Source organism: Anabas testudineus, chromosome 13, assembly GCF_900324465.2.
Source record: "Anabas testudineus chromosome 13, fAnaTes1.2, whole genome shotgun sequence".
NCBI classification, from domain to species: domain Eukaryota; kingdom Metazoa; phylum Chordata; class Actinopteri; order Anabantiformes; family Anabantidae; genus Anabas; species Anabas testudineus.
In genome coordinates this window covers 5,326,446-5,352,035 of record NC_046622.1, presented here as the reverse complement: position 1 = coordinate 5,352,035, position 25,590 = coordinate 5,326,446, and the positions used below count along the sequence as shown (strand labels likewise).

Below are 25,590 nucleotides of genomic sequence, written 5' to 3'. Positions count from 1 at the left end.
GTTGCTACAGTAAGTTAAAGGTTATAGGGTGATCATAAGCTTTGAGTGGCCACAGATACACCACAACACACCAAGACACCAGGCACAGCCAACATAACATAAAACAATCTCATCAAAGACACCTGGGTGTCATGAAAGTCCAGCAGACTAACAAACTACAAACTGTGCACCAGCTTCCTCTGACGCGCATCACGCGTCCCTGCTGTCATCTTAAAGTGGCACAGTTTCACATCAGCTGAGTGCCTTTTGCAGATTGATCCCTGTCGTCTCTGGCCGCTGTAGACTCGGCGTCCGGGGATGGGGACGGGCTTAGCACAATGAAGCCTGATTCGCTGTTGTCTCCGGAAACAAAAAAAAAAAAACCCCTGTGCAGGGTGCATGTCTGTCCTCGGTGCGTGTCAGTGTCAGTGCATCAGGGCAGCAGCAGTCGGTGCTCGATTGGTTTCGACTGGAGAAACCATGGCAGACCAAGAGGATAATGTTACCATTCCTGGCTACAGTCGCCTTCTCCAAATGGATCCCTACCTCAAACCATACGAGAGGGACTTCAAGAGGAGGTAAATTACGGCACAGACCGGTTTTGTGCACGGCTTGTTGCCCAAATCCGTTTCCGGGGAGTCGAGCAGAAGCCGAGCTTACGCCGACACACTAAACCATTCACAACTAACAGATGAAAAGCCAAGTTTGCAACACATCGCAGTCGCTTTCTGTGCTCAGGGTTTGACATTGTGGACGAGGAGAGGTCGCACCGAGCGGCGCGTCTGGCTCATGCACAGCTGACGGCTTGTTTCCAGTCTGTTGAATAACGAGACTTTAGGAGACGATCAGCTCAGGGGGAAACTCATGAACAGCTACGAAGCAGTGTTTGCATTTCGTGTGACAAGTTGAAAAACACTCCTCGTGTCTCGACTTCCTGTGTTGGGACAGTCGCACTGTGCGTGTCAGGTGACGTCCGCGCTGCGTCGGGCTCCAAGAGCGACTCTGAGCTGCAAAGCCCTGCTCCAGCATCACTGCTGCCTTTGCTCTCTGCAGGCCTTCATTGGTACTTCTCCAGTTTTTAGTGATGACTTTTCCCGTTAATGTTTCAGTGGACTTTAAAATGGGATCCAAAGCCAGAGTTTGCAGTTTAGATCAACATCCCCTCTGACATGAATGGACTTCATGCAGTAGTTGGATACTCCTCCTGCATGAGTTTCCCCTTTAGACTCAATTTAGCCTCCATTCAAATTAATTATTAGTCTTCAGTAGCTGACTTTGTGTGCATGCATAACTATTTTTAACTTTAAATACTCAGGTGACAGAAGGTACGAAACCTTTTATTACAACCAAGGTTTTGTTCAATTACCTAAACTTGAACTTCACAAACAGTCTTTTAGCCAATTACAGCACCCTTTCAGCTATTTTTATTTTCTGTCATAATGTCATCACCCAAAAAATGCCAGAATAAAACAGTCCCTATTAAATTAAACAGTGATTATTATCACTAAAACATAAATCTGCCTAAATGAGTGCAGCTCCCTAAACAGACCTGAAAAGAACAAACCTGTGTCCTTCACTTCCCGGTTTGACCTTAGCTCCGCACTAATCTCAAAAAGCAGACAGACGCTGTCTGTAAATCAACACACTGTGCAGTCTGATAAACAGACTGGACCAAAATGAAGTGGTGAACAAAACGCTGCAGAATGACTGAGTGGCAGCAACGACTCGGTGCCGATTCCATAATCATGTACTTTCCTTTGAATGGATCCCGTAGGCTCATTTCAGGGTGGAAGGCATCTGCTTTCCAAAATGCCAGTGTAATTCTTCAGCTCTATTCCCCACCTCATGCCAAATTGAAATTACACGATAGATTTCTTCAAAAAAATGACTGTAGTGCTTCCTACATGATGATCTACATTACTATGGTATCTGTTCACTGAAATTAGGCCTTAAAACTCTGCTTAGGGGCCATATAGTTTCATCCATTTCATTACTGTGTCAGATCTTGTCTCTAATGTGGCAGAAGGGACCACCTGCTTTGTATTTGAAGCATGTGAGCAGGGCTCTAGCCTTGCAGAGATATGAGCGTGTCAGTCACATCTCAGACACAGCTTGGGATTGCTAGGCTTCACTGAGCCCCAGACACGTTTCATGTGATGAAAGTTGCACATAATTTATTTTACATATAGAATCACTGCTGTGTGAAGGTTAATTCTTGCTAAGCCCCTGGTGCTCTAAGGCCCAGAGTCCAAACACCATATCATGAACACAGGCTTAGAAATCAAGTGCCGTCTTCGGATGCCGCGTCACGCTGAGTCCCCTCGTGGAGCTGCACAGTACTAAGAATTCAGCTGCTTTATCAGGAGGAGACCTATGACCACACAGACTAATTCTTTGCATTTCATCACGGTGTCATGGCTCAAGGCCGCCCACTTCTCAGGTTTGTTGAACTTAGGTTCACTCCAGATATAGCCTGTCTGCTCAAACAGTTCAAATTATTCCCTCAGATTTCACAAACCTCTAATTCGAATTAGTTATTCAAGTGTTTTCAGGCAGTTCTTATTTTATTTTTACCAGGATGCTAGTGTTAGATTGATTGTGAAAACAACTGTTGGAGCTAGTGGAGCCAGTGAGCAGCGCTCTGCTGACGTGCTTCATTATTTACCCTTCCTGTTGCACAAGGCTGCGGGAAGTGCTGCTAGGATTTTGCAGCCTGTGGCCCCATATATCTCCCAAATTGGACTGAAATGAAAGTAGAAAGAATTGGGACTGCTGCTTATTATGGCAAAGAGTTTTTGCAAAGATTCGAGTGTGTCATCACAAATCATTTCAAAGTGAATGTGCAACAGTAAGTCTGGATATCATGCTTGCGATGGTGATGCAATATATTTAAAGTAAAACTGATTATTGACTTTGAAGTGGCGGCTACCAATGCATGTGCTCTGACTGAAAATTAAGCAGCTGGAGAAAAAAAAAGAAACACACAGGAATTGAAGATGAGTGGGGGAATAAAAGATTATAAGATCCTTAGTTAGTTGGAGTTGTTATAATGACTTGATCACACTTCTGGAACTGCCTGTTGAGTGAATGAGTAATGAGTGAATACTTAATGTGCCTTTTTAAAGTTACAGTAGCTTTTATTTTCCTGCCACCTTGCTTGAGGGTCAACAAAGCCATGAAGTTAGCAGGAGTTTAAGCTTTCATCAATCAGCCGCTCTGCAAATGTTAAGGTCCCTCTTTAGCCTCATTAAAGCACTTAGTCAAAGGGCATTAATGACACTGAAAGTCACCTTGCTGCTGGGCTGTATGGAAGCCCTTTAGGCGAACTGAGATTAGGTGGAGAGAAGTTTTTTCCTACTTGTGTTTCTCCAGGCTGTTCCAGACTGTCCTGACACCTCTGTGCCTCAGCTGTCACCATCAGTCATACACAACAGACCTGAACCCTCAGTCTAAATTTAGATGCCCAATTGTCTAACAGTGAGTGTGTGAGCAGCGAGTTCAGCTTCTCTGCAGGGAAAACCTAAAAAAAGTGATTTGTAATCATAACTGTAAATTTTAAACAGCTGACTGGATTTAGTTAGAGATATCAACATAGGTACGGTTGCATAGTTAACACGTAGTTTGCATAGTTTTAGTGCTTCTTATGGCCTTATACTATCTACTATATAATAAGCACTTGCAAACTCTTCCCAACAATAGATGAGCACATATTTTTCTTCTCCAGACTCCGGTGTCTTTAACTCTGTCTGTAAAATGTAAAACCTCTCATTTCCACAGTGAGTTTTCAGAACAATTGTTGTAATTAATTTCACATTCATCCATCCATTATCCTTGATTTCACTAATTATGTTGACTCGTTGCAAACCAGATCAAATTTGGCCAAAATTGTGAAAAGGTTTTTGAAAAGTGTAACCGATCATCGCTGTGAAAGTGCTGCATGGCTAACTGGCAATTGTGTTGTCCACCAAGTCTTTTGCACATCACAACCAAATGGTTTAGATGAAGTGATCTGAAACTGTTGGACTAACAGACTTGTTAGAAAATGAAGTAAATGAATATATTTTGGCTTTTTTTTTTAACCTTTTGTTTCTCATATATTGGTAATTTGTAATTGTAATCCACCCACTCAATTGGCATTTACAGTTTATCACTGTAGGAACACGGAGCTTAAACAAATACAGCAATCAACCCTTCGCGAAGGTAATGATATAGTCTGCATTCAAATTCCAGGCTGTTGAATTCTGACAGACCTAATTAACAGCCAGCCAACTGTACATGACCCATATCTCCAAACAAAGTTTTCCATTTTCTCACCAACACTGTCTCTGTACATCCAGTTAATGTTATACTCGCTATATCAGCTGTAGAGAATTTCTATCACATTGCAACAAGGCAGGGTCAAGACAAAGGGGATTTGAGGAATGTATCAAAGATCTTGTTTATCCCACTATTCTTCTTGCTCTTTTTGTCTCATGATGATCCAGCCTGCACATCATGCTGCTCTCCTTCTTTGCCCACTCCAGTTCTGTGTCCTGCAGCATTGACTTGACCTCATCTGTGGCTCTGAGGAGCGGATAGCTCCTGCCTTCTGCTTCTGCAGATGATTGATGTTCTGCTGCTTCTCACCGTGCTTCAGAGCGGAAATCAAGTTCCTCTCGTAGTTTCTGAACAGCGTCTCTTATTCAGGAGAGTGTCCCCGAGCTTGTGTGCTTTCACAGGCTCCCCCTGAGCCTCAGTGTTTTTCATTGATGAGACCTTACTGACCCACTTTCTCAAGTGCTTCCCGAACCCTACCTTTAATGGGGCTTCTCTTCTATGATCTTTCTACAAAGTTCCCACTTTTCTACTGCCTTCCTAGCCACAGTCTCAACTTGTGACTTTAAGACTTTTTTGTCAACATGACACTTGTCAATTGGATGCTACTAAAACTTGCAAAACAATGAATTCCTTGCAACATTAAGAACTTACTAATGCTTGACTGCTGTCAGGCTGACTTGACACTTTGAGAAGAAACAGAAAATGTTTGACATTGAAATTGTTCTGTTATTTGACAGGGAGTCGACACCTGTCACTTACAATGTAGTTCTGTGCAATCATATCCATTAGGATAAAGTCTCAGTTGTGCCATATGGTATTTTCTTTCAGAATCTTAGGTAAAGAAGTTTCCCATACCAAGAGTTAAGAGAGTCACAGTGGTAATCTCCCATACCTGCTCAGCTATCACAGGACAGAAATACTTTGTAACTTGAATTAGTAGTGTTTCTATTACTATTTTATTGAAAAGGCTGAACAAGTGTTTAGTTTCCATGTGGCCCTTCATGTGTTTAACCTGCAGTCAGATAGATTTGTGAGCAGTCAGTTCCTACATCTTACTGACAGACTCGACTCTTCACAGAAAACCTATAATCTCAGACCCCCACATGATGTGTCCATCACTTTTTATTGCCCACATGGAAGCTTTGCAGAACTGCAAACTGCAGTGTTTCCAGGGGGGAGATAAAAAGTGATGAACATGGCTGGAGCACGCATGTTGTTGCCATGGTGACTCATTTTAGCTACTAAAGTCCACTAATTTTGGGAAATTAACACAAGTTTTTTAATTGTTTGTTTAAACCTTCTAATAACATGATCCACATATTTTTTTTAGTTTATGTTGTCTTCTGTGCTATTTGCAGTATTTTTGTATTTGCAGCATGTTTCTGTGTTTGGATGAGTTTTAGCCTAAATGCTGTGCATGTGGTGTCAAACAAGTGAAGATAGTTTGGGTTAGCTTGGGTTTTTTGTCCAATGAGCTCTCTGGGCCACCGTACAAACAGATGCTCTTCAACATAGGTTAGGAGCAGATTAATATCAGACTGAGAAATTATATTCCTGCTGTAGTATTATGTTTGTACAGAGCCTGGGAGGTACGATGGGGGAGAAAAAGAATAAATCATGCACACAGATTAATGAGAGCACAAATTAAGCGCATGGATTACATAATTCATGCTCTCAATTTATTGCCTTTTGTTTTTGGCATCAGACATCCGCTTTCAAGCTCAGACTTTCCCTCACTTGCAGCTCAAACAAAGCCACAAAATCAGTATAGAGCAGCTTTATAGATTAATTGCCTCTTCAGCACACTGGACGATGTCTGAACATCAGGCTTTTATACACTTCACATCTAGAGATTGTTCCATTAACATTACTGAGAGCGTTAAAGTCACAATGTGTGGCTTCAGTTGGCAGAGGCGCTCACAGGCAGAGACCTCTCCTAAATTACAAAACACCTTTATGTACTGTATGTGGAGTTGAACCTTTTTTGACTTTGCTGATTACATGATGGCATGTCACAGAATAATTATTTATGTGTGCACAAGAATTACTTAATTTGTGCTCTCGCTTTAGAAATCAATTTGCACAATTTCCTTTGTTTTCTCCTGTGACACCTTCCAGGCGCTGTACATTTGAGCCACAAAAAGATTGTGTGTTAAGTTGGACATTTATTCTTGCATTTTAGTCATTTGCATGAATGTACATGAGTTGACTAAATATTGAAATCAACAGGCAATTATTGTGTGAGTTTGAATACATAAGCTGGCAAAAATTGCCTTCAACAGATGAAGATAGGAAGGCAACATTTTGAAAAATGAGCTTCAGCTAACTTGCTTTTATCTGGAATTCAAGGCCGTTCCACACAGTATGTGATGAAATGGTAACACCGTGCAGGTATATGACACTGTTTGGCACATGTTACCCATGGATACCACATGCAGTCCTTTGTTAGACTTTCTAGTGCGCTGTGGAATTTGTAACGTAGAAAAACAGGGGCCAAGTGCACAGGTGTGTTGTCAGTAGGAGGAAGAAAGAAAGAGTGACAACCTCATCAAAATGTATAGCTACAGTAAGGGCACAGAGGACAGCATAGATGCTCAGACAGTTTCCATCTGATTATCAGTAATAGGAAAATAAATCAAAGTTTTGATTGTGCGTCTAGCTTCCAACTCTGTTAACCACGTTCTGAAATAAATAGGCACAAATCATTATGATGTGTGGTCTGATTTTTGCCTCTGTGCTGTGATCTGAAGCAGCAAAAAACACAGGAGATGTGCTGTGAATACTTCATCCTTACAGGATTTCAGTTCTCTATTCCCTCTGGTTCAACCCCCTGGAACTCATTTGTTATAATCATAGGCATGACTTTCATGCCTATTAATACTGTAGCGCTGGAGCTCTACCCCAATGCAAATTTGCCCATTGTCCTTTCAGCATATTCTTGAAGTGGCGATAAAGTGGGAATGGATGTATGTGGTAGCATTGGTTGGACTTTAAAGGTGTACATTTGGTAAGCACCGTCTACATCCACTATGCTCAACACCGGGAGCAGCTGCTGAGAAATCGCGTTGTTACTTCAGCCCATCATCACTAGCCCCAGGGCATTCACAGGCCAGTCTGAGCTTGGCTTCAGGGCTATAGGGGAGAGAGTGCACTTAACTCAGCTGGCTGAAAGAGGCTTTCTGTACCAGGGGGAATCTGATATGGACACCAGCTGGTTGCAGGAACTTAAGTGAGATAAATTGCAAAGTAGTTAGTCTATCCTTCCCAGTTGAAGGTAACAGGCAGAGGTTTATCTCTCAGGATATGCCCGTAGTCACACATTCTTGAGGGAATGAGGCAGGTTTGCATGCTGAGGTAGGACCTCAAAGAGATAACGTTAGCATGGAGACATTAAGATTCAACACTTCGCACCGCTACTCTGCATGTGGTGCGATATTCCCTATTTCCATTCATGATTATTTAAGGAAAGAACTTTGATTGGTCTTCCTGCTTTTTACGGCTGCCTTAAAGGGAAAACCCAATGTAATTTTTTACTTTTCAAAAAAGGTTGATGTGAAGACAGTTAATTACACAGAAATGAGGGGAAATAATGAATTACTAAGGGAAAATCTAATCTGACATTCTAGTACAACCAACAGTTCTGTAAATTGCTTTTACCATTAACTGTATTGTCATTCATAGTTGTTAATTGGTAAAAAGTGATAACAGTGATGGGTAGAATAAGGGCGCTGCTTATTCCAGTAACGGCAACATTGGTGGTAATTACTGATTAACATCTTCTTTCCCAGTAATTTTAATTTCATGTCTAGTTGTTTTGTTATACAGTGTGTGCATGTGTGCGTGTGTGTGCGTGTGTGTGCATATGTCAACATCTTCTATTGCAATTGCGAGAACCTTTCAGAACAGAAAACAGTAATATCATACATTTTTGATCCTTCCTGTGGAGTATTTGTTTGGAAATCAAGATGCAGTGTACTAAGTACTACACCACATGAATATTTTACACCAAAGATTACTCTATAAATAAATAATTGAAATTAAAAGCAACAGCTATCATCGGTGTTTGTGTCAATAACTCTGAATCAGATCCTCAGTTCTTGGACTCACTATATTAATGCTGAAATTCAGCAGTCAAGTCGAAATAGAGCTCTGTATGTCTCTTATTTGTTATTGTTGTTTCAATCTCCTCCTACGTGTAACACATGGACCTGAATGCAGTTGATATTGTCAAGAGGGTTGTCAGAAAGCATAGTGGGAAATGCAGGAAAACACCAACTGAAGTAGAAGCAGTAGAGACAGCTCGATGCAGTGGGAGTTCACAATAAAAAATAAATCACTTCAGTCAAAAAAAAAAAAGTGAATGATGATACTGCATCTAACGCTGAATGTATCTAACAGATACAACAGAAAACGTGTCCAGTGGTGAATTCTCCACTGAATTCATACAGTTTTGTGTGTGTGTCTGTGTTTCCTGTGGTTTGAAGGTATGAGCTGCTACAGAAGCAGCTTCTCCAGCTGGAAGAGGCAGAAGGAGGGTTTGACCTGTTCACACGCAGCTATAAGACCTTCGGTGTGCAGCGACGGCCTGACAACAGCCTGTTCTTTAAAGAGTGGGCTCCGGCTGCAGAGGCTCTCTTCCTCACTGGCGACTTCAGTAAGTAGCCTGAAGAGAACCGCCAGCTCCTGAACAACATGACACTAGTATAATGCTGAGGCTGTTTCCTCAAAGGTTAAATGAGCTGCATTGATGATCATGTATTATCTGCACTTCTGTGTTTTGTGTTTTGAAGATACAATTCTTACTCGTTTAATCTTAGTAGCATGTGCACAATGTGGATTTGAAGGTTAAGATTTGGTGCTTTAACATCATAGGTATTTGCTATCAAATAATTCCGACAAAATATGAATTTATCATTTGCGTTCTTGCATGCCACGTGCAGTAAACTAAAGTATGTGTCATTCCAGTTCTAGCAATAAATGTTCAATAATTGACTTGCTAGAAATGAAACATTTTAATATATTGTTCTATGGTACAATTTCATACACTGTTGGGGACAAGAAGAAAGAAGAGATTTCAGTGCAAACTGAAAGGTTGCATATCCTCATGGTGCTTTACAGACAGACATTCTAGACGCTCAACACAAAAGGGCCAAAAATTAAGAAAATGCACAGTAGACTGTGGTACAAGGATATCAGTCCTTTTGATCAAGCAACCTGGGAATAGGAAATGTGGAAAATATTGATTACACAGGATAAACTTGCATACTGTAGGGGGTTCTTTTTAATGTGGGAGTGTTAGTTAATATTTTAGTAGCTGGTTATTTCATCATTGCCTGCAAAGTTGTTGAGAGAGTGCAACCTCTGTGTTTGCACTGAAATATCTATTCCCTCTACTCCTAACTTTGAAAGTAATTTCAGGTTAATAGTCTTTTGAGTGTTATTTTCGGTTAATGTAGGGTGTAAAAAATGCAGCAAAATCATTTATTTTTATCATCATTTACAAGATTAAACGAGACTCGCTTTCATCTATCAAATAGATATACAGGGTAATACAAGCCCTCAGTATCATTTTCTTCTTGTATCTTTTTTTTTTTTTGTGTCCTTTATCAAATTTATGGAGGCATTGAGATCTATTACACATGCCAGTGGTAATATGTTACTTTCATTTTACAAATAAAGAAGACAAAAAAATGTAATAATAGAAAAAGATCAAGAAAATGGATGGTGGAAGGAATCGGACCTGTGCACATGACTCAAATATGATGCCCCACCGTAGCACAAACACTTGCCTCTGTGCCACAGCCATTTAGAACGGACCCCCTGCAGGTAATGATAAAGGAAAGCAAATGCTAATAGTAATACCCTCAGACTGACACAGTGTGCAAAACCAGAGATTTGTCAATTTGTTATTGTCCCTATACATTTTTTGTGCTAGTTAGTTCTGTTGCTGCCGTTCCCTCTTTCCATATTTCTCCTGTTCCTTTTCCTTTTTTAATTATCTTCCCAGGACCTTGGGCAGCAGCTCAGTTCCAACATTCAATTCTGTGAGAGATTATATTTTGACACGGCTCAGTCATATTATTTGATTTCAATTTCATAGTAAATGTGGAAACAGCCCAGCAGCCCTAGTCATGAATATGGTGCAGGTTGGATGCATAATGCACAGTTTTTTAATTCAGAGGAGTTTAAGCAAAAAGAGATAAATAAATTGTGAAAAACATGATTTGGCCTGTTTTTGAAAGTGCTGGAGTTTCTCCTGGAACATCTCCTGTCATTCATTTTCTATCTTGCCATTGCTTCTGCTCATGAATAGCGAACAGATATCGATTACTGAATAAAAACAACATACTAAATTGACAAGCCAAGGTGTTTGCTTTTATGATAAATGTTTTTGGTCATAATGTACTTCTGTCAGTCCATGACAATGTGTTATCAGCTGGTTATGAATGTGACGCCTCTCTGTTGTTCCCTCAGAGATATAATTCATTGAGCGCTGAAGTGGTATTTTATCGTCTTTTTCTTTTAGATTACTTGAGCCTGTTGCTTTATTTGCTGTTGCAAAAGTCAAAGGATACAAGAGAGCAGTGCAGAGTACAAAACATAACCAACAAAGAAGAATTATGTAAGAGGTTTAAGAGAAAGACAAATTGTGTGAAGAATGAGGAAAAATAAAAATGTCCCATGACCATTGGGGGAAACTGAAATAGCACAAAAGTCACAGTGGTGACTATTGGCTACATACAAAGTGATAAGACACGGCTGTAATAAAGAAGAATGCAATTGTTAATTGCTTTATTTGCAATTTATTTGCATTAAACATTTCTAACTTTGGTGACTCCTAGCATCACAAATACCAGCTAAAACATCCAACTATATTCAGATGAAACTCCAAACAGTACTAGAGGTACAACTGGAGTGATAGGAGGCTTGATTCGGTCACTAAATTAAAACTGTGCCAGGCTAATTTGCACATTGGCAGCACAAAATGGAGACAAGTGGTAGTTTAACCTGGAGGTCACAGCATTGATCTGATGAGTTGCAACATGACAAATGAGATGGAGAAAAGAAGAACACATTTAAAATGATGTATTCATTCAGTCTTTATTCGTCTTCAGGTGTGTGGTGATGTCATACCAACAGAGATTAAAGGCACAATGGGCATAAACGTACTTCTGTCCTAGGCTGATCACATGGCTTTCTTTGATCAGGACATGTGTAATTGGAATTTATATCTGGGTCTTCTCTGTAAGCCAATTAGTTTGTTTTGTTTAATCCTGTCTTTGTTCACCCATAGATAACTGGGACAAATTCTCCCACCCCTATACCAAGAAGGAATTTGGCAAGTGGGAACTGATTTTACCGCCCAAGCATGACAAGTCTCCAGCTGTGGATCATAACACCAAACTCAAGGTAGGGAACAGAACAGCTTCATGCTTATTTTCACGCCCTCACTAGGTACCATCTTGCCGCAATGGCATGGGGACTTGTCACTATAATATGCGAGGGAGATTCCCTGTCATGTGTGGTGTCTTATGAACCAAGTGAAAACCTGGCGTGTCGCTGTCAACAACATGTCATACTCACAGTGTGCGTAAGGGAGATTGCTGTATGTACACAATCTGCACAGTGGTGGGGACATACACCTGAGGAGTCCAACTGATGGCTTTTATTTCAGCTCCTGGCTGCAGCAGGTATCCCTCAGGACACTGAGTCGTGTTTGATTGGTGCAAAACACAGCCCACAGTGGGTGTAGATGATTGGTTTTTAGCTCTAGTAAATAATTCATCAGGGTTAAATGCAAAAGACGCACCTCCCATTATGCATTGTCTCCCAAGCAAACAGCGTGGATGAGAAATAATCCTGAAATGAGATGCTTGGCGAGGAATGGATGGCATTGCAATGCCACTCTCCTTGGGACCAGGTCATCTTTGGCACACTCCTGCGCCCTGGACAGGCTGCCCGGCTCCCATTGTCAGCGGAGGTCAGTCTAAGGACGATACGAAGCAGATGGAAACGCTGGCACCTGGCCTTTCCTTGTGCACCCCTGCTGCCTATGAATGGCTGTCTTGCTGTGAGCTCAACTTTAGAATTAGTTCCACAGCACTCCCTCGTGGAAGCACAAGCCTATCTCCAATCACTCTCATGTAGAGCAGCTTGCCCTTCCATCCCCTACGTTCAGTGCCCAATTTATCTCCATAAACAAGCAGTGTCCTTTCCCTGGAACATTATTTACAATGAGCTCTTCATGTTACCTGTATGCAAGCCTTTAAGGAAATTAACTAAAGTGTTCCCTAAGCGATCAGACCCCACTTTTCTTTCCCACCACCAAGTTCTCACATTTTGCCTGGGTTGAAGTTGTTTTCCCTGCTCATGCTTCCTCTCAGCCTGCCCAACAGTCTGATTTTTCTTTAATGTGCCTAATGCTGGACAATTTGTCTGAAGGACCATAGCTCTGTCAGGCTTTATGCCAGCCCATTTATCCAACTATCTTTCCCTAATCCTATAAACTGTGAAGCATGTCATAACGGGAGCCAGGCAGCTAGCCCCTAGGTGGCCTGGCCATAATGAAAAAACCCTAGAGGGGGGTCTGGCCAACGGCTTGCAGGCAGGTGGCAGTGGAACAGTCATTACTTCACAACAGTAGCCAGAATTAGTTGGGTTTTAATGCTCGATTCTGCAGGGGACAAAACGCGTGAACCCATACTGTGGGTAACACTACAGGATCGATTTCTTGGTGGGTTTTTCCAACTCTCACGCTGGCTTTCTCCCTTCTTATTTGACTGATGGAGGCAAAGTAACTTGTCAAATTTCCAAACTATACTTATTTGACCCCCTTCCAATCATGAACTGCAGACATAATAGATGAGAGGCAAAGGATAATGACTTAGATTTCCTATTCTTCTAAATTGCTCTCTGGCTCAAATCCCTTCTCAAGATGGGCCAATGAGTGGTTGTGTTAAAACCAATGGAAAAGCTGCACCACTCACAAAATAAAACTCAACATAATTACCATTGAATCCAGATTCACCACAACAGCTTTGCTGGTCAATACTGTAGCTTTTTGTCCTCCACGCCATAATATGTTTTAAAGCTGTGAATTTGACATTAGAGAGGAGGGAGCTGCTTTGTGAAAGAGGGGAGGTTTTCATTTTGACACATTGAAAAATGTTTGGTTTAACAATCCAAACTTTAAGCAATTTGTTGAACAGTAGGCACCATGCTCTCTGTGTAAAGGATGGGGAGTAACAACACAGTTATGATTTAAGCATTTCATGGCTGGGAGATGCAAATAAATGCTGACGTTAAAGTTGCATACAACCCGGGCCAGAGAACTTGTGGCCGGGCCTATAATATTATTTAATATAATCTTTTTTTTTTTTTTTTTTCAATTATGTGTTCCCTTTTGCAGCACTTTCTCCATTTTATTGTAGTTAGTATAATATTATTCTTTATCTCTTCCCCCTGTTTATTTTTAATCCAGATTGCCAGTGTTACATAGTGTGTCACGTGGTTCAGATCCTTTCTCCGCTTATTACAATATGTGTCCCCTGCCTCTCGGCGTACTTATAGAGCATGTCGTGTCTTTTGAATGCTCATTTTCTGTGTCATTGTTTAAGTGCCCTTGCTAAAACGCAACACTCATTTGTCTTCATTTCCCAGGTGGTAGTTCACACCAAGGAGGGTAAGCGGCTGTACCGAATCTCACCCTGGGCAAAATATGTGATCAAGGAGGAGAAATCTGTCATCTATGACTGGGTTCACTGGGATCCCCCTCAGCCTTACATTGTAACTTATTATTTTAATGTTTTATTTAATGTTTCTTGTTGTGTGTTGTTTTGTATTAATTAATTAATTAATTTTGTTTTAAAAAGGATAAAACTAAATATATACCAAACTGAGTTATAATTGTACAGTGGATCATTTGTGCAACACAATGATTCATACTGTTTTGTTTTTTTCCGTTTTCTTTTATTGGAATCGTTTCCTCAGCTGCCAATATTGCAAGAGGACTTTGTGTAATGCAAACAGCACTGATCAATGTAGTTTTCAGCAGCACGTTTTGGGTGCCAGAAAGGGTAAAAGCTGAAGTAAAAATTAAATTCCTTAAAAAGAAAAATCTGTATTTATACTAAAGACAGTGACGTTTTATTGGTATGATTGGCTCATGATAACATTGATAATTTGATTTCAACATAGAAAAATCACTAAAATGACTTTATGTTGAGTATATATTGTATTGTTGGTTTGATTTCTTGCATTGGGAACTCAACCTTACATCTCGTATGTAAAGCTGCTGTGGTCATTTTTAATGTGGGTGCTTGATGCTTCTGATTCGAGAGTGTTTGAATGCGTCTCAATGCTACTTGACGCCCTCAGTGTAAGTGTGCACAAGCAAAACAGTAAGAGGCTATTAAAGACCACCTTGCTTTCTTTATCACTTGTTATTTGGCACTATTTTAATTAGAGGAGCCCTCTTACTGGCAGTGTATTCGCTTTATTTACAAGTGGCAATCAACTACTTCAAATAGTGGGTTCACAAGGCCCAGTGGGTAGCCATCAGGAAATTTCTTCCATGTATAAAACAAATCGCTCTCCCGTTGTGTAACTCAGACAGGGTGAATAATAGATCTTTTAATATTTAACGTGCAGAACTGTTAGCAGCCACGGTGGTAGAATATTGGTGCAGAGACCCAGAAAGCCCACACTTTGTCTCTGACCTTATGGTTCATAATTACTCACCAAATGTACTGTATTTTTAGCAGTTTTCTGGAAAAAGTGCTGGACTTCATAATGATTTTCTGATCAATTTTGGTTTCCTCGCCAGCAAATCCACCCTCGGCCCAAAAAACCCACGAGCCTAAGAATATACGAGGCCCATGTGGGCATCGCTTCACCAGAGGGAAAGATTGCCTCATACACCAACTTCACAATCAATGTGCTGCCTCGTATAAAAGATCTTGGTAAGACATGACACCCTGTTACCTTCATAAGATTATGCCTTTCCCCTCTCTTCCCTCTTATTTTGTTGGCTACTGAAGTTGGTAAATAGTGCATAGCAATCATCCTGCTGTGAAGTGTCAGTGTCAGAGCTTTTGTGGACTCAACTTTGGAGCATTTGTATCTTCTCCAGTCAAGAACGGAGAAGAAGTGAAGCATTAACTTGATGTACATACCTCCCTTACACATCAAATCTGAGCCAACCATGTGGTTTGTGGCAAAACAATAGTTTTTCCGTCTCTGTCAACACTGGTCCATAACCCGACAGCCGTGCCAGGCTGCTTTGAGTGCCACTGTTCCTTCAGTAGCAGTATTTTCAGTAGCAGACCTGTCACACTCCCTCTGCACAAAACCACATCAGCAAGTCAACATCCTGTTTACTGGCATGACCTGAAGGGATCACTGACCATTGGACAGTGTTTTGTAAAGAGAGCTCTGCAGTACAAGTCACACCATAAAGCTGTTGTGGCTCAAAAACTGACAGCTTGTTTCCTTTTCCATGATCTTGCCTCAGACAGCCAATAGTGGAGAAAAGCCATCTTCCTGCATCTTGTATGATTCAGTAAAAACATATACACACTTGCAGTTGTGGCTGGATGATTGCTACAGTTTTCTTTATAACAATACAGTAATAATTGAACAGCAATAGCTATTCTCAGTTTTCATTCAAATCATTTATTTATTGACTGTCAACTTGGTTCGATGAAAGATTTATAATGTGTATGTGTCGATACATTCAGCGTAGTGACTGGAAACCTTGTCCCACATTTATAGACCTGTATTTATCCAATATTTATGAAACGGACACAGTTGTCAAAAAGGTTTGGCAAGATTTGGACTTTTTTTTCTGTCCTGTTGTACGAATAAATTGAGAGCAGGACTTAAGTTTATAAAATAAATTGAATACTGCTGAGCCTAAGTGTGATTGTAGCAATGCTTGTAGCGCCACTTTATGGATGGCAGTTAGCTTAAAATAGTATTTATTCTGATCTGGCTTAATTACATTCTTTTTTTTTTTTCCCCTTTTGTTTTTCTAGTTGTACTTTTGACCAAAACTGAATTTGAAAATTACATTTGTGTCTCATTAACTCATTAACTTAACTCAATTGATTTTTAAGTGTGACTTTAACATTAGGGAACAGATCTCTTTCTGGGTTTGCCGTTCTGCCCTTATGAAGTGTGTCATTATTTTGCATTTAAACGCAGGCTGCTGAACCGACATTATTAAAAGGCACAGATATGACTCGTGCAGCAAACCAGGAGCAATCTGATAAATGCTGTTTCTTTGGTTGTGTCATCCTGTTTAGTGGGAAAGGAAACTGCCAGAGTAAATGCTGTCAAAGAATCTACCTGCAGCAGCTGAGGGAATGTGTACAATAGGATTCTCCGGGAGGCTAAACTCCACCGTCTCTAGTGACGGCTGCCTTTGCCATTTCATTTTCTTGACTGTGGAGGGAAGGAGGGAGAGTGCGAGAGAGAAAGGGAGAGAGAGAGAGTGTGTGTGTGTATGTATATATATAATATATATAAAAACTTCCTCTCACCCCAGTGCTTTGTCACACTTCTTCAGAAGCTAAAGTTTTTTCTCTCAAGCCTGAAAAGAAACTGCGATATAAATAAATAACTCTGCTCCACACAACAGTGAAAAACTGCAGGGCCTCCCGCTGGAGTCTTCAGTGGCAGTTTAAAAGCCTGTTGTTCTCTTATTCATAGAAGCAGTTTTTGTAGGTCGTTTTGAAATGTTGTACATGACCTCCTGACTCTGATAGCTGGTGTTTCCCTGAAGCCACAGCTTGTCTTTAGGAGCCAGAGCTTGTGTCAAAAAGGAAGGGCCTGCAGCTCATATATACAGTACAGATCGACACGGGTCAAGTAGTATCAAGTCATCATGTTTCCAGATGCTTGCTATAGCAAATGAATGGGGCCAAATGCTGTATATTAATATAGAATACCCAGACGTACATTACTTCGACTGTGTGGTCAATGAAAATCAAATATTATAAGGATTATTTACATTTTGAACTTGTGTTTGGGCTGCGATCTGAGCAGCTGCTGTTATTTTAAGGGAAATTGGAAAAGACTCCCTCTAGTTATTGTAAGAAAAATGAAAAACGAAGCATTCAAATAAATAAATAGAAATAGGTTGTAATACCTATGATAACAAAGGATGTCGAGCTACATTGTGTCATGCTGCCATCCTTAATCATACATAATTTATTGGTTTACCCACAGCTAATATCTCAACTATTTACATCAGTTAGACAAAGTCGGCTCCATAATTTGGTTGGAAAGCTTTAAGCACATGAGCTGAAGATAAGTCCTTAGTAAAATTGTATATACATATAGATATTTATTTTTTTCTGCCTCGCCTTTTGTAACTAGGTTACAACTGTATTCAACTGATGGCTGTCATGGAGCACGCCTACTACGCCAGCTTTGGATATCAGATTACGAGTTTCTTTGCTGCTTCCAGGTAAATATTTGCTCCTCTCAGAATATGATTTGTATATTTTGTACAAGCTTAATCGATTAATAGTCATGTTTAATCATTTCAACACATGCTTCATAATGCATCAGAACCCATTTATTTTACAATTTCCAACCAGCATTGTTTCAGCAATAGCAAATAAATGTATTTGTATTCTATATTTATCCCCCCGTTCAGGAGTTTTTCATTATTAATTTCAGCTTTGCAAGCAGCTATGCATGCACATATGGGGACTTGATGCAGTAGACAAGGTGCATATGGCATTTGCCATACTGTGGAAGACAACATTTGATAATGAGTTCAGTCTTACCAAGCCGGATGATGCAGCTGAACTGTCTTCCTCAGTTTGTCTTTATTTTAAACGATGTAACATGAAGAATCCTGTTGTTATACACTGAGTGTGTGTGAGCTGTGAACAGATACACCAGTTGTTCTTTTTCTGTGCCATTTCTGTCCGAGTAGCCTCTCCTGTTTCCCAGTTGTCCTCCTCTGGTACCTGCATCACTGCTGATATCACCACTAACCAGCATTTTGTAAATGTCTTTGTTTAGTTGCTACTGGCAGCATATGTCCCTAATTCAACTGCAAACTGAGTGAGCAACTTCCTACTAAACTTGGTCACCTCAAATCAAGGTTAGGAAGCCTGACACCAGCAATAATCTCTCTCTCTGTAAATACATTTACTGTTAATCCAGAGAGTGGAGGGAGTCATAGATAAAGGCGGACTAGTATAGTATTTATCTTCTTTCAGCGATCCCCTCTTCCTTGCTTCGAGTAGAGCATAAACCTGAAGTGTAATGTATATAGTGTAATTTCACCCATGATTGATCTCTCAGTGTCATTTAAAACCTGAGCGCTTGAATACCAGGAAGCCGAGTAATACTGTTGCTATGTGTCCTGTTTTGCAAAGAGGCTGATGTAGTGATAGCTGGAAGGACAGATGGGACGTTATTGGACAATATGAGGAGTGTACTCGAAAGATATGTGCGTGTGTATGTGTGTTTGTATAAGGACGTGTGCATGCATACATATAATGGTTTTCTGAGTGTCCTATGGGTTCCTGGGTCGTTTTCATGACCCTTTAGATGATATTAAAATCTTACACTAAATCTATCAAACAGCAGAATCCGAGGAAGCTCTCATGACAGCAAGACATCAGATTATGTTTGTAAAATAATACTGGTCTTGCGGTTGTTTCAATCGCACACATTTTAGTGAAAATTCAGTCTGTGCCAGTTGTTCTTTGTCCTAAATCATAGGCCTATTGTCACTATCACAGTGAGTTTAGGGCAAACAAACTTCAAACCAAGGACATTTGTGTCGGCCATCACCTTGCACAAGTCATGAACCTGGTTTATTTTTAGGGTAGGTTAGGTTAAGGTGCCCTGTTATGGCTGCACAATAAAATTAGACTGTGAGGTTTAATGTTAAGGTAATGTTAAATTTTAAAACGCCTGATACATGTTTTTGTCCTTGGAAAGAAGAACAAAATGAAAAGATGATTAGCCTATGAGCTAACAGTTGTTAATTTGACATTAGGACTAAATTCAAGTGATGAACTCTGGCGGATTTAGAGCAGGGAATAACACAAACTCTCTGTTGTTGTGTGTCTATAGTCGGTACGGTACCCCAGATGAACTGAAGCAGCTGATTGATGTGGCTCATTCGCTGGGCATCTTGGTGCTGCTCGATGTCGTTCATAGCCATGCCTCAAAGAACACAGAGGACGGCCTGAACCAGTTTGATGGCTCTGACTCATGCTTCTTCCACTCTCCACCCAGAGGGGAGCACAGCCTCTGGGATAGCCGCCTCTTCAACTACTCCAGGTACTCTTCTTTGGCTTGTTTGTTTAGTTAACTAAAGTTTTTTTATTTATGTTTTTATAACCCCATCTTTATATTTATACAACAGAACTGAATCCTGCAGTATAATTGAACCTATAGAGGTTGCAGTCAGTAAAATGAAACCTAGCCATTATATGTGTATTATTAAAGATGGATTGAGGGATTGACTGTGTATTCTTAATCTAAATGATCTTCTATCATGGGGAAGTGAAAATGTCTTCCTTTTATTATATTAAATAACTTATATCATTGTACTAAAAAAGGGACTGAAATGCTGTTTGGTTTTAGCATAATTATGCATTAAGTTTATTGGTATCAAAATATGTTGTGAGATGATGTACAACATATTTCTAGATATGCAGTGTTACATTTGGTTAAAGCATGATTTTTATGTCAATTAGAAACTGCATTTTGCATTTAATTTTCATTAGGGAACAAGCAGGTGTTTATGAAGACTTATGGAAGCTGTGAGAGACAAGAACATACGGTATTAACTGTAATGCACTGTAATTAAATCAGATTTGATTACTGATGTACAGTATCAGAAAAATGTACTAGCTCTACATTGTGTGGTATTAATAGTAGATCTGTATTTAACCAGCACTGTTGGACTCCTTTATTTCTATCTGACTTTATGCTTCTTTAATATTAATGCAATTAAATCCAACAGTCTTTTTTTTTCTAAGACTTTTAGCACTGTTCACAATATAACAGCAAGCAACTGCTCACTGATTACTGCAATTTCAACTCAACTCCTCATTATACAGTACTCTATGTGTGGAGATTAAAGGCAGCATTTGAATGTAGCATATGATGCTAAAGCGACTCAAAACCTGCCATGCCTGCATCAGATATGTTCTGTAAATGTTTGTCCTTGGACAGAAGGTTGATAAATGGGCATTATGGCTTTAGTGGGTTCTGATTTTTATAAAAAATGTATAAGCAACATATGAACAGATTGATAAATGAGGGCAAATGGAAAGTGACATACCACTCATTATATTTTCTGAGCCTATCTGATGCAGCATGATATGTTGAAGGTCAGTGGCAAGAGATGATCACAAAAATGACAGATTACATCTCTCACCAAAATGGCCATACGGTCAGGTTCAGTTGGAATCTGATATTCCTAAGGCGCAGAATATGTTATTGATGGTGAATTTAAGCCTCCTCCGTCCGATGCTCTTGATTTTTAACTTTTGCACATTTGGTCACACACGTGTTGAATTTTAACTCGCTACGAGTAATGTTTTGACGTTACAGCGCTGACAGGCTTTGGGTATATTTGTATTATCATCTAATTACAAAAGTGCAAGGAAAAGCATGAAAGGTCTTAAGTTGAAAGGCTAGTTTCTGACTCTGCTGGTGCTCAGCGTACACCAAAAATTATTGATTGGTGTTGTTGTAGGGTCGGTTAATTAAGTGTCTCTGCTACTGCCTCTGTGCCCAGAAAATGATCCCAGCACACATTCAAGATGAACAGGCACCGTTGAGTCTATCAAATGTCTTTCTTGAGCTCGCTTTTAATAATTGTGTGTTGTGTGCAGCAGTTTCCAATACATTATACGATGCTTAGTGTCAGGCATGGGGGCTATAATAAGAGAACAAGGTTCTTCTTTCATTAGTTATTGAACTCTCCTCATATCAGAAGCACTCATTAGACATGGTGCAGACATATGCCGCAACTGGGAGGCATATGAGGAGTCATTTGTAAAAGCCCAAAGGAGCTCTGCAATGTCATCCCCGGTTCATTTGTCTTCTCTGCCTCTCACAGGTTGTTTGGATGTGTCGTTTTTGTCAGGCTTTTCTACTACTCCCTTTGGAAGGAAATGAAGCTCAGAGGCTAGCTGTAAACCTCGCTGCGAAACACAGCCTGCTTTTAATCAAGCTGCCTCGCTATCAGCCATCACAGTCGGACCATGATGTTCTTATTAGCTTGACAGAAGCTGACTGATACCAGCTATAGGAGCAAATATGCCTTTTTGTTGTTGCTGCCCCTCCTGCTCTGCTTCCACTCCTGCATCTTTATCAGAAAGCACAGTTTTTGTTTTTTTGTTAAAGTCTATACGTGTTTCTCTCCAACTTTCCTCATAAAACATTCAGCTCAGTCTGGAGAGAATGCTGTTTAGATAGATGCCTGCTATCCAATTTGTTAACTTGAGTTGCCTCTGAGTCAATTGCGTCTGTATTCAGTATTAAGAATGTCTAGCTTGGCAAACATTGGTTCCAGGCTGTAGAAATGCGAGAAGTGGTTTTGCAGTTGCTGAATACCAACTTGATAGTAGAATAACTGAGTTGCATTGAAAACATGTAAGGACACATCCTGCAGACGCCTGGCCTGGCTCACATTCTAGTTGGCCTATGTCAAGAGGTTCTTGGAATCTCTTTATACAAAGGAGCACGTGGTGCTGCACACTAAATTGTTAGCATGGATTTATTAATTGAAAACAGTGTTTTGATTAAAAAAGGCTATAGATTCTTTGCTTCAACCATTGCTTTGAGATGAAATGTTCCAAATGCCATCAAAGCAAAGCAACTCATATATAGCTTGTATTTGAAGTGACCCCATGATAAATACTTTTCAAACTCCTGCCACTTCAGGGGGTGAATTCTGTGAATGTACATTGTGATGTACCAGACAGTCAGGTGCTCTTGATGCGATGAGCATAAACTAACTAGCAGATGTTTGCATTATTCGCTGGCCACTCTTTCCTTTATAAACCTTTTCAAATACGTCAAGGTCACCTTGAGACAGTGATAGAGTGAAAGGAGCCCATTGTTCAGTGTGTACTGTATTGAGTTGGCAACCAAAGAAGCCTTTTTGCAGAGCAGGCCTCTCAGAAGTAAGTGTTCTGAGAAGCTTGATGTGAGCTTGTTCTGTAATCCCCCCACCTCTCTCTCAGGATCATTTGCATCCATTTTTCATCAATCTTTGTGTGAATTTTTAAGATATGAAAAATGGGCCCAGGGCCAGGCTTTGGAAAACTCTTTTTTAACTCTTCTTCATGCTCTCATGTTGAGAGATCAGCCTTGTGTTTGATTACCAAGGAGCAATAATTCACTCTTTGACAAGATTATTCTAAACTTATTTTATTATGTTCAAATGTTTTTTAATGATGTGTGGCTGAGGCAATATAAATAGTGTTTTTTCTCCCTCTGTATCTCTGTGCTGCTGTTGGTCTGAAATGAATGGGTACAAATATAGATTACAGACATTGACTGAAGACTGATTGGCACTGTATGGATTGTAAAGTAAGGAAGAATCAAACAATGCAGGTTCTCTGATGTATAAGAAGTACTAAAATGACTGATCTATATATTTAGTTTTAATCTACATAAACCCCAGACACTGCAATGAAAAACTGTTTACGTCATAAAGGCTTTCCTACAAGCTACAGTAGTGTATATACTCTAGTTTATCAAAAGACGACGATTCAATGCACTGCTTCATATAAAAACTGTAGCACTCTTAAATGATTTGGAATTATGCACAGGTGTTGGTAAATCTATGTCCCTGAATGAATTAGCTGTTTTTAAAGATCAGTGGAACAAATTTCAATATAGGCATTATAGTAGAAGCATTACAGTATGAGCTATGCTTTCATCTGTATAATTCACTGCTTTACCGTATGTTGAACCTTCCAATGTGCCGGTTAAACATCTTTAAATTGTGAAACTCTGAAATAACAGAACTGTAAGGACAGGAAGACATGCAGAGAAGCAAAGAATCACCCTGCTGATAAATGACAGGCTTTTATTTTAAAGAAACAGAGCAGAAACCATTACATAGAAACAAACAAACAAAAAAATCTTTTGAGAATTTATTGTGTTCTTTAACATACGTGAGCCAACTGTTGAACTGTTTGGGGCCGTGCAACTGTCTGAAAAATCGATATACTCAAACCTCAAGTATCAATTTAGTCCAAGTCATAAGGAGTCATTTCAGTATTTAGTACCCATGCATTACTGTATTTCTCTTGGCCCATCATGTCGCGCAGCAAGAAGAAAAGCCATTTTTTCCCCTCTGGTGCGTTTCAGCTAATGAGCTCAGCTCAACCGTAGGTGTGCATGGCGGCTGGTTGGAGCTGCCTGTAGTGCTTCCAGTAGGTGCTGCATGGAGCCAGTGGATAGGAACGCAGCAGCTTTGCACCTTCATGCCCCTCAGCTCCTTAAAACTATCTGACAAATAAAAAAAAAAAAGAGTATATAAGAGCAGTAATACTGTATGTGTAGACCTTCCTGTGTGATTCAACTAGATAACCTATAGCTTTTAAATACCAACTTTAGAGACTGTGCACTGCAGAGAAGAGTTAACATAATGCAAATGATGTTAGATTTGCTTCATGTGACAGTTATGCAACCAGTCTGTAATTCCATACTAAGAAGTACTAAGGAAATTGTGCTTGCTGTAACTTGTGCCACCTCCTCTACTTTCCCAGCCCCGGGCGGCTTGTCATTCCCTCAGTAAAGCCTGTATTGTTGCATCCTCCCCAAAGCCTGACTGCCAACTTCTGGCCCACCTCTTTTTGCAATTAACCAAAGTAGTTAGTACATGGCAACTCATGATGGTAATATTAGCTGACTAATTAGTTACCTGTATAGCTAAGATACTGGAAGCCTAATTCCTACAATTTAAATGTTTCTTTGTCAGAATGTTCATTCTCCTTTTAGATAATTTACATGAAAACATACACTTTCAGAGGCATCAGGACTAATGCTAAAATAGTCCACTGGAGAAAACTCTGTTGGGGCAGCATTGGCCTGCCAGACTGCAACTTGAAAGGCAGCAAGGTGATCCTAATTACAGGTTGCTAAACATACAAACATTCTCAGAGGCAACACAATATCCCTCTCCTGAGGATGCCAAGCAAGAGCAGCTTGCTGCCAGGCAGCCTAAAGAATGCCAGACAAATGGCAGATATCTGACACAAAGCACAGCAATACAGGGACAGTCTGTCACACAGCTAGATGAGAGTTTACCCTGCAAGGCAGCCAGCATCACCAGATTGCTTAAAGGGCTCCTTAGCAATGTGGTAGATGGTATAAAGATGTATTATATACTGTATATAACACATGTCCAGCACCAAACACATATTTGCATTGCTTAGAACTACATTGCTACTAGAACTGTGGTTCACTGAACCAATTTTTATTTTATAAAATATATGTGACAACTAAACAGGATTAAAATTTCTACCTTTTAGAGACAAAAATAATCGAAAAGCCACGATACATGATTACTAATTTAAGTCTTATCCTTCACTATGGTGCATATGTGTATTTAATGTATTTGTGAGCTGAATAATAATTCCTTGACCGAATAAATAAATAAATCAAGCTTCAACCATGAAATGTGAATTTATTGCAGGTGTCACACCTGTCAGTGTCTCTGTCCTGGATACATTAATGGCTGCAGGGATTGGAGAAAAGTTTGAAATGCGTTAAATGAGGCACCTTATTTGTCCTTTTTGGTCCAACAAATGCACGCCATCCATCAGGCTGTCTAGCATCGTTGTTTGAGCATCACACTTCTTGTGGAATGACCTGTCAGCTTCTTAAATTTATTTGCTCTTATCTGCAGCTTACGTGTGATGTTGCAAAAACTGGGACTTAAATCTTTTTCTCTGCCATCATGAAAAGTTGCCATGCCCACTTATGCAAAATTGACTTCTAGAAACACAGCATGTTCCAGCGATATCTGCTCTGCTTGCATTCAAACGCAAATGCCATAATACGGGTCACAGTCATGTTCAGCTGGAGGAGGAAATAAGCTCAGATAAGGAGCAACTAAGCATGAAGCTGATGTGGAAAAAGTCTGTTCTTTGAATCGACTGGTGGCGACTTTTGTAGCAGTGTGTGCTTGCAGCTAAAACAACAGCATATATGATAGATTACCTTATCTTACTCTACAAACAGCATTATTAGAGCTTTACTCTACTGGCTCCCTAACCAGGTTTCACTGTC

General features: G+C 40.1%; 1 protein-coding gene across 1 annotated transcript in view; it reads left to right on the top strand.

Annotated features, from left to right (window-relative positions):
* The first annotated feature begins 378 nt into the window (after window positions 1-378).
* Window positions 379-25,590, top strand: part of gbe1b (glucan (1,4-alpha-), branching enzyme 1b) — a 67,773-nt gene continuing 42,561 nt past the window's right edge. Inside the window, exons 1-7 of the mRNA XM_026367645.1 lie at window positions 379-557; window positions 8,781-8,950; window positions 11,591-11,706; window positions 13,957-14,082; window positions 15,122-15,257; window positions 17,677-17,767; window positions 19,399-19,608. Coding sequence (XP_026223430.1) covers window positions 379-557; window positions 8,781-8,950; window positions 11,591-11,706; window positions 13,957-14,082; window positions 15,122-15,257; window positions 17,677-17,767; window positions 19,399-19,608 — 1,028 coding nt within the window. The remainder of the gene's footprint in view (window positions 558-8,780; window positions 8,951-11,590; window positions 11,707-13,956; window positions 14,083-15,121; window positions 15,258-17,676; window positions 17,768-19,398; window positions 19,609-25,590) is intronic.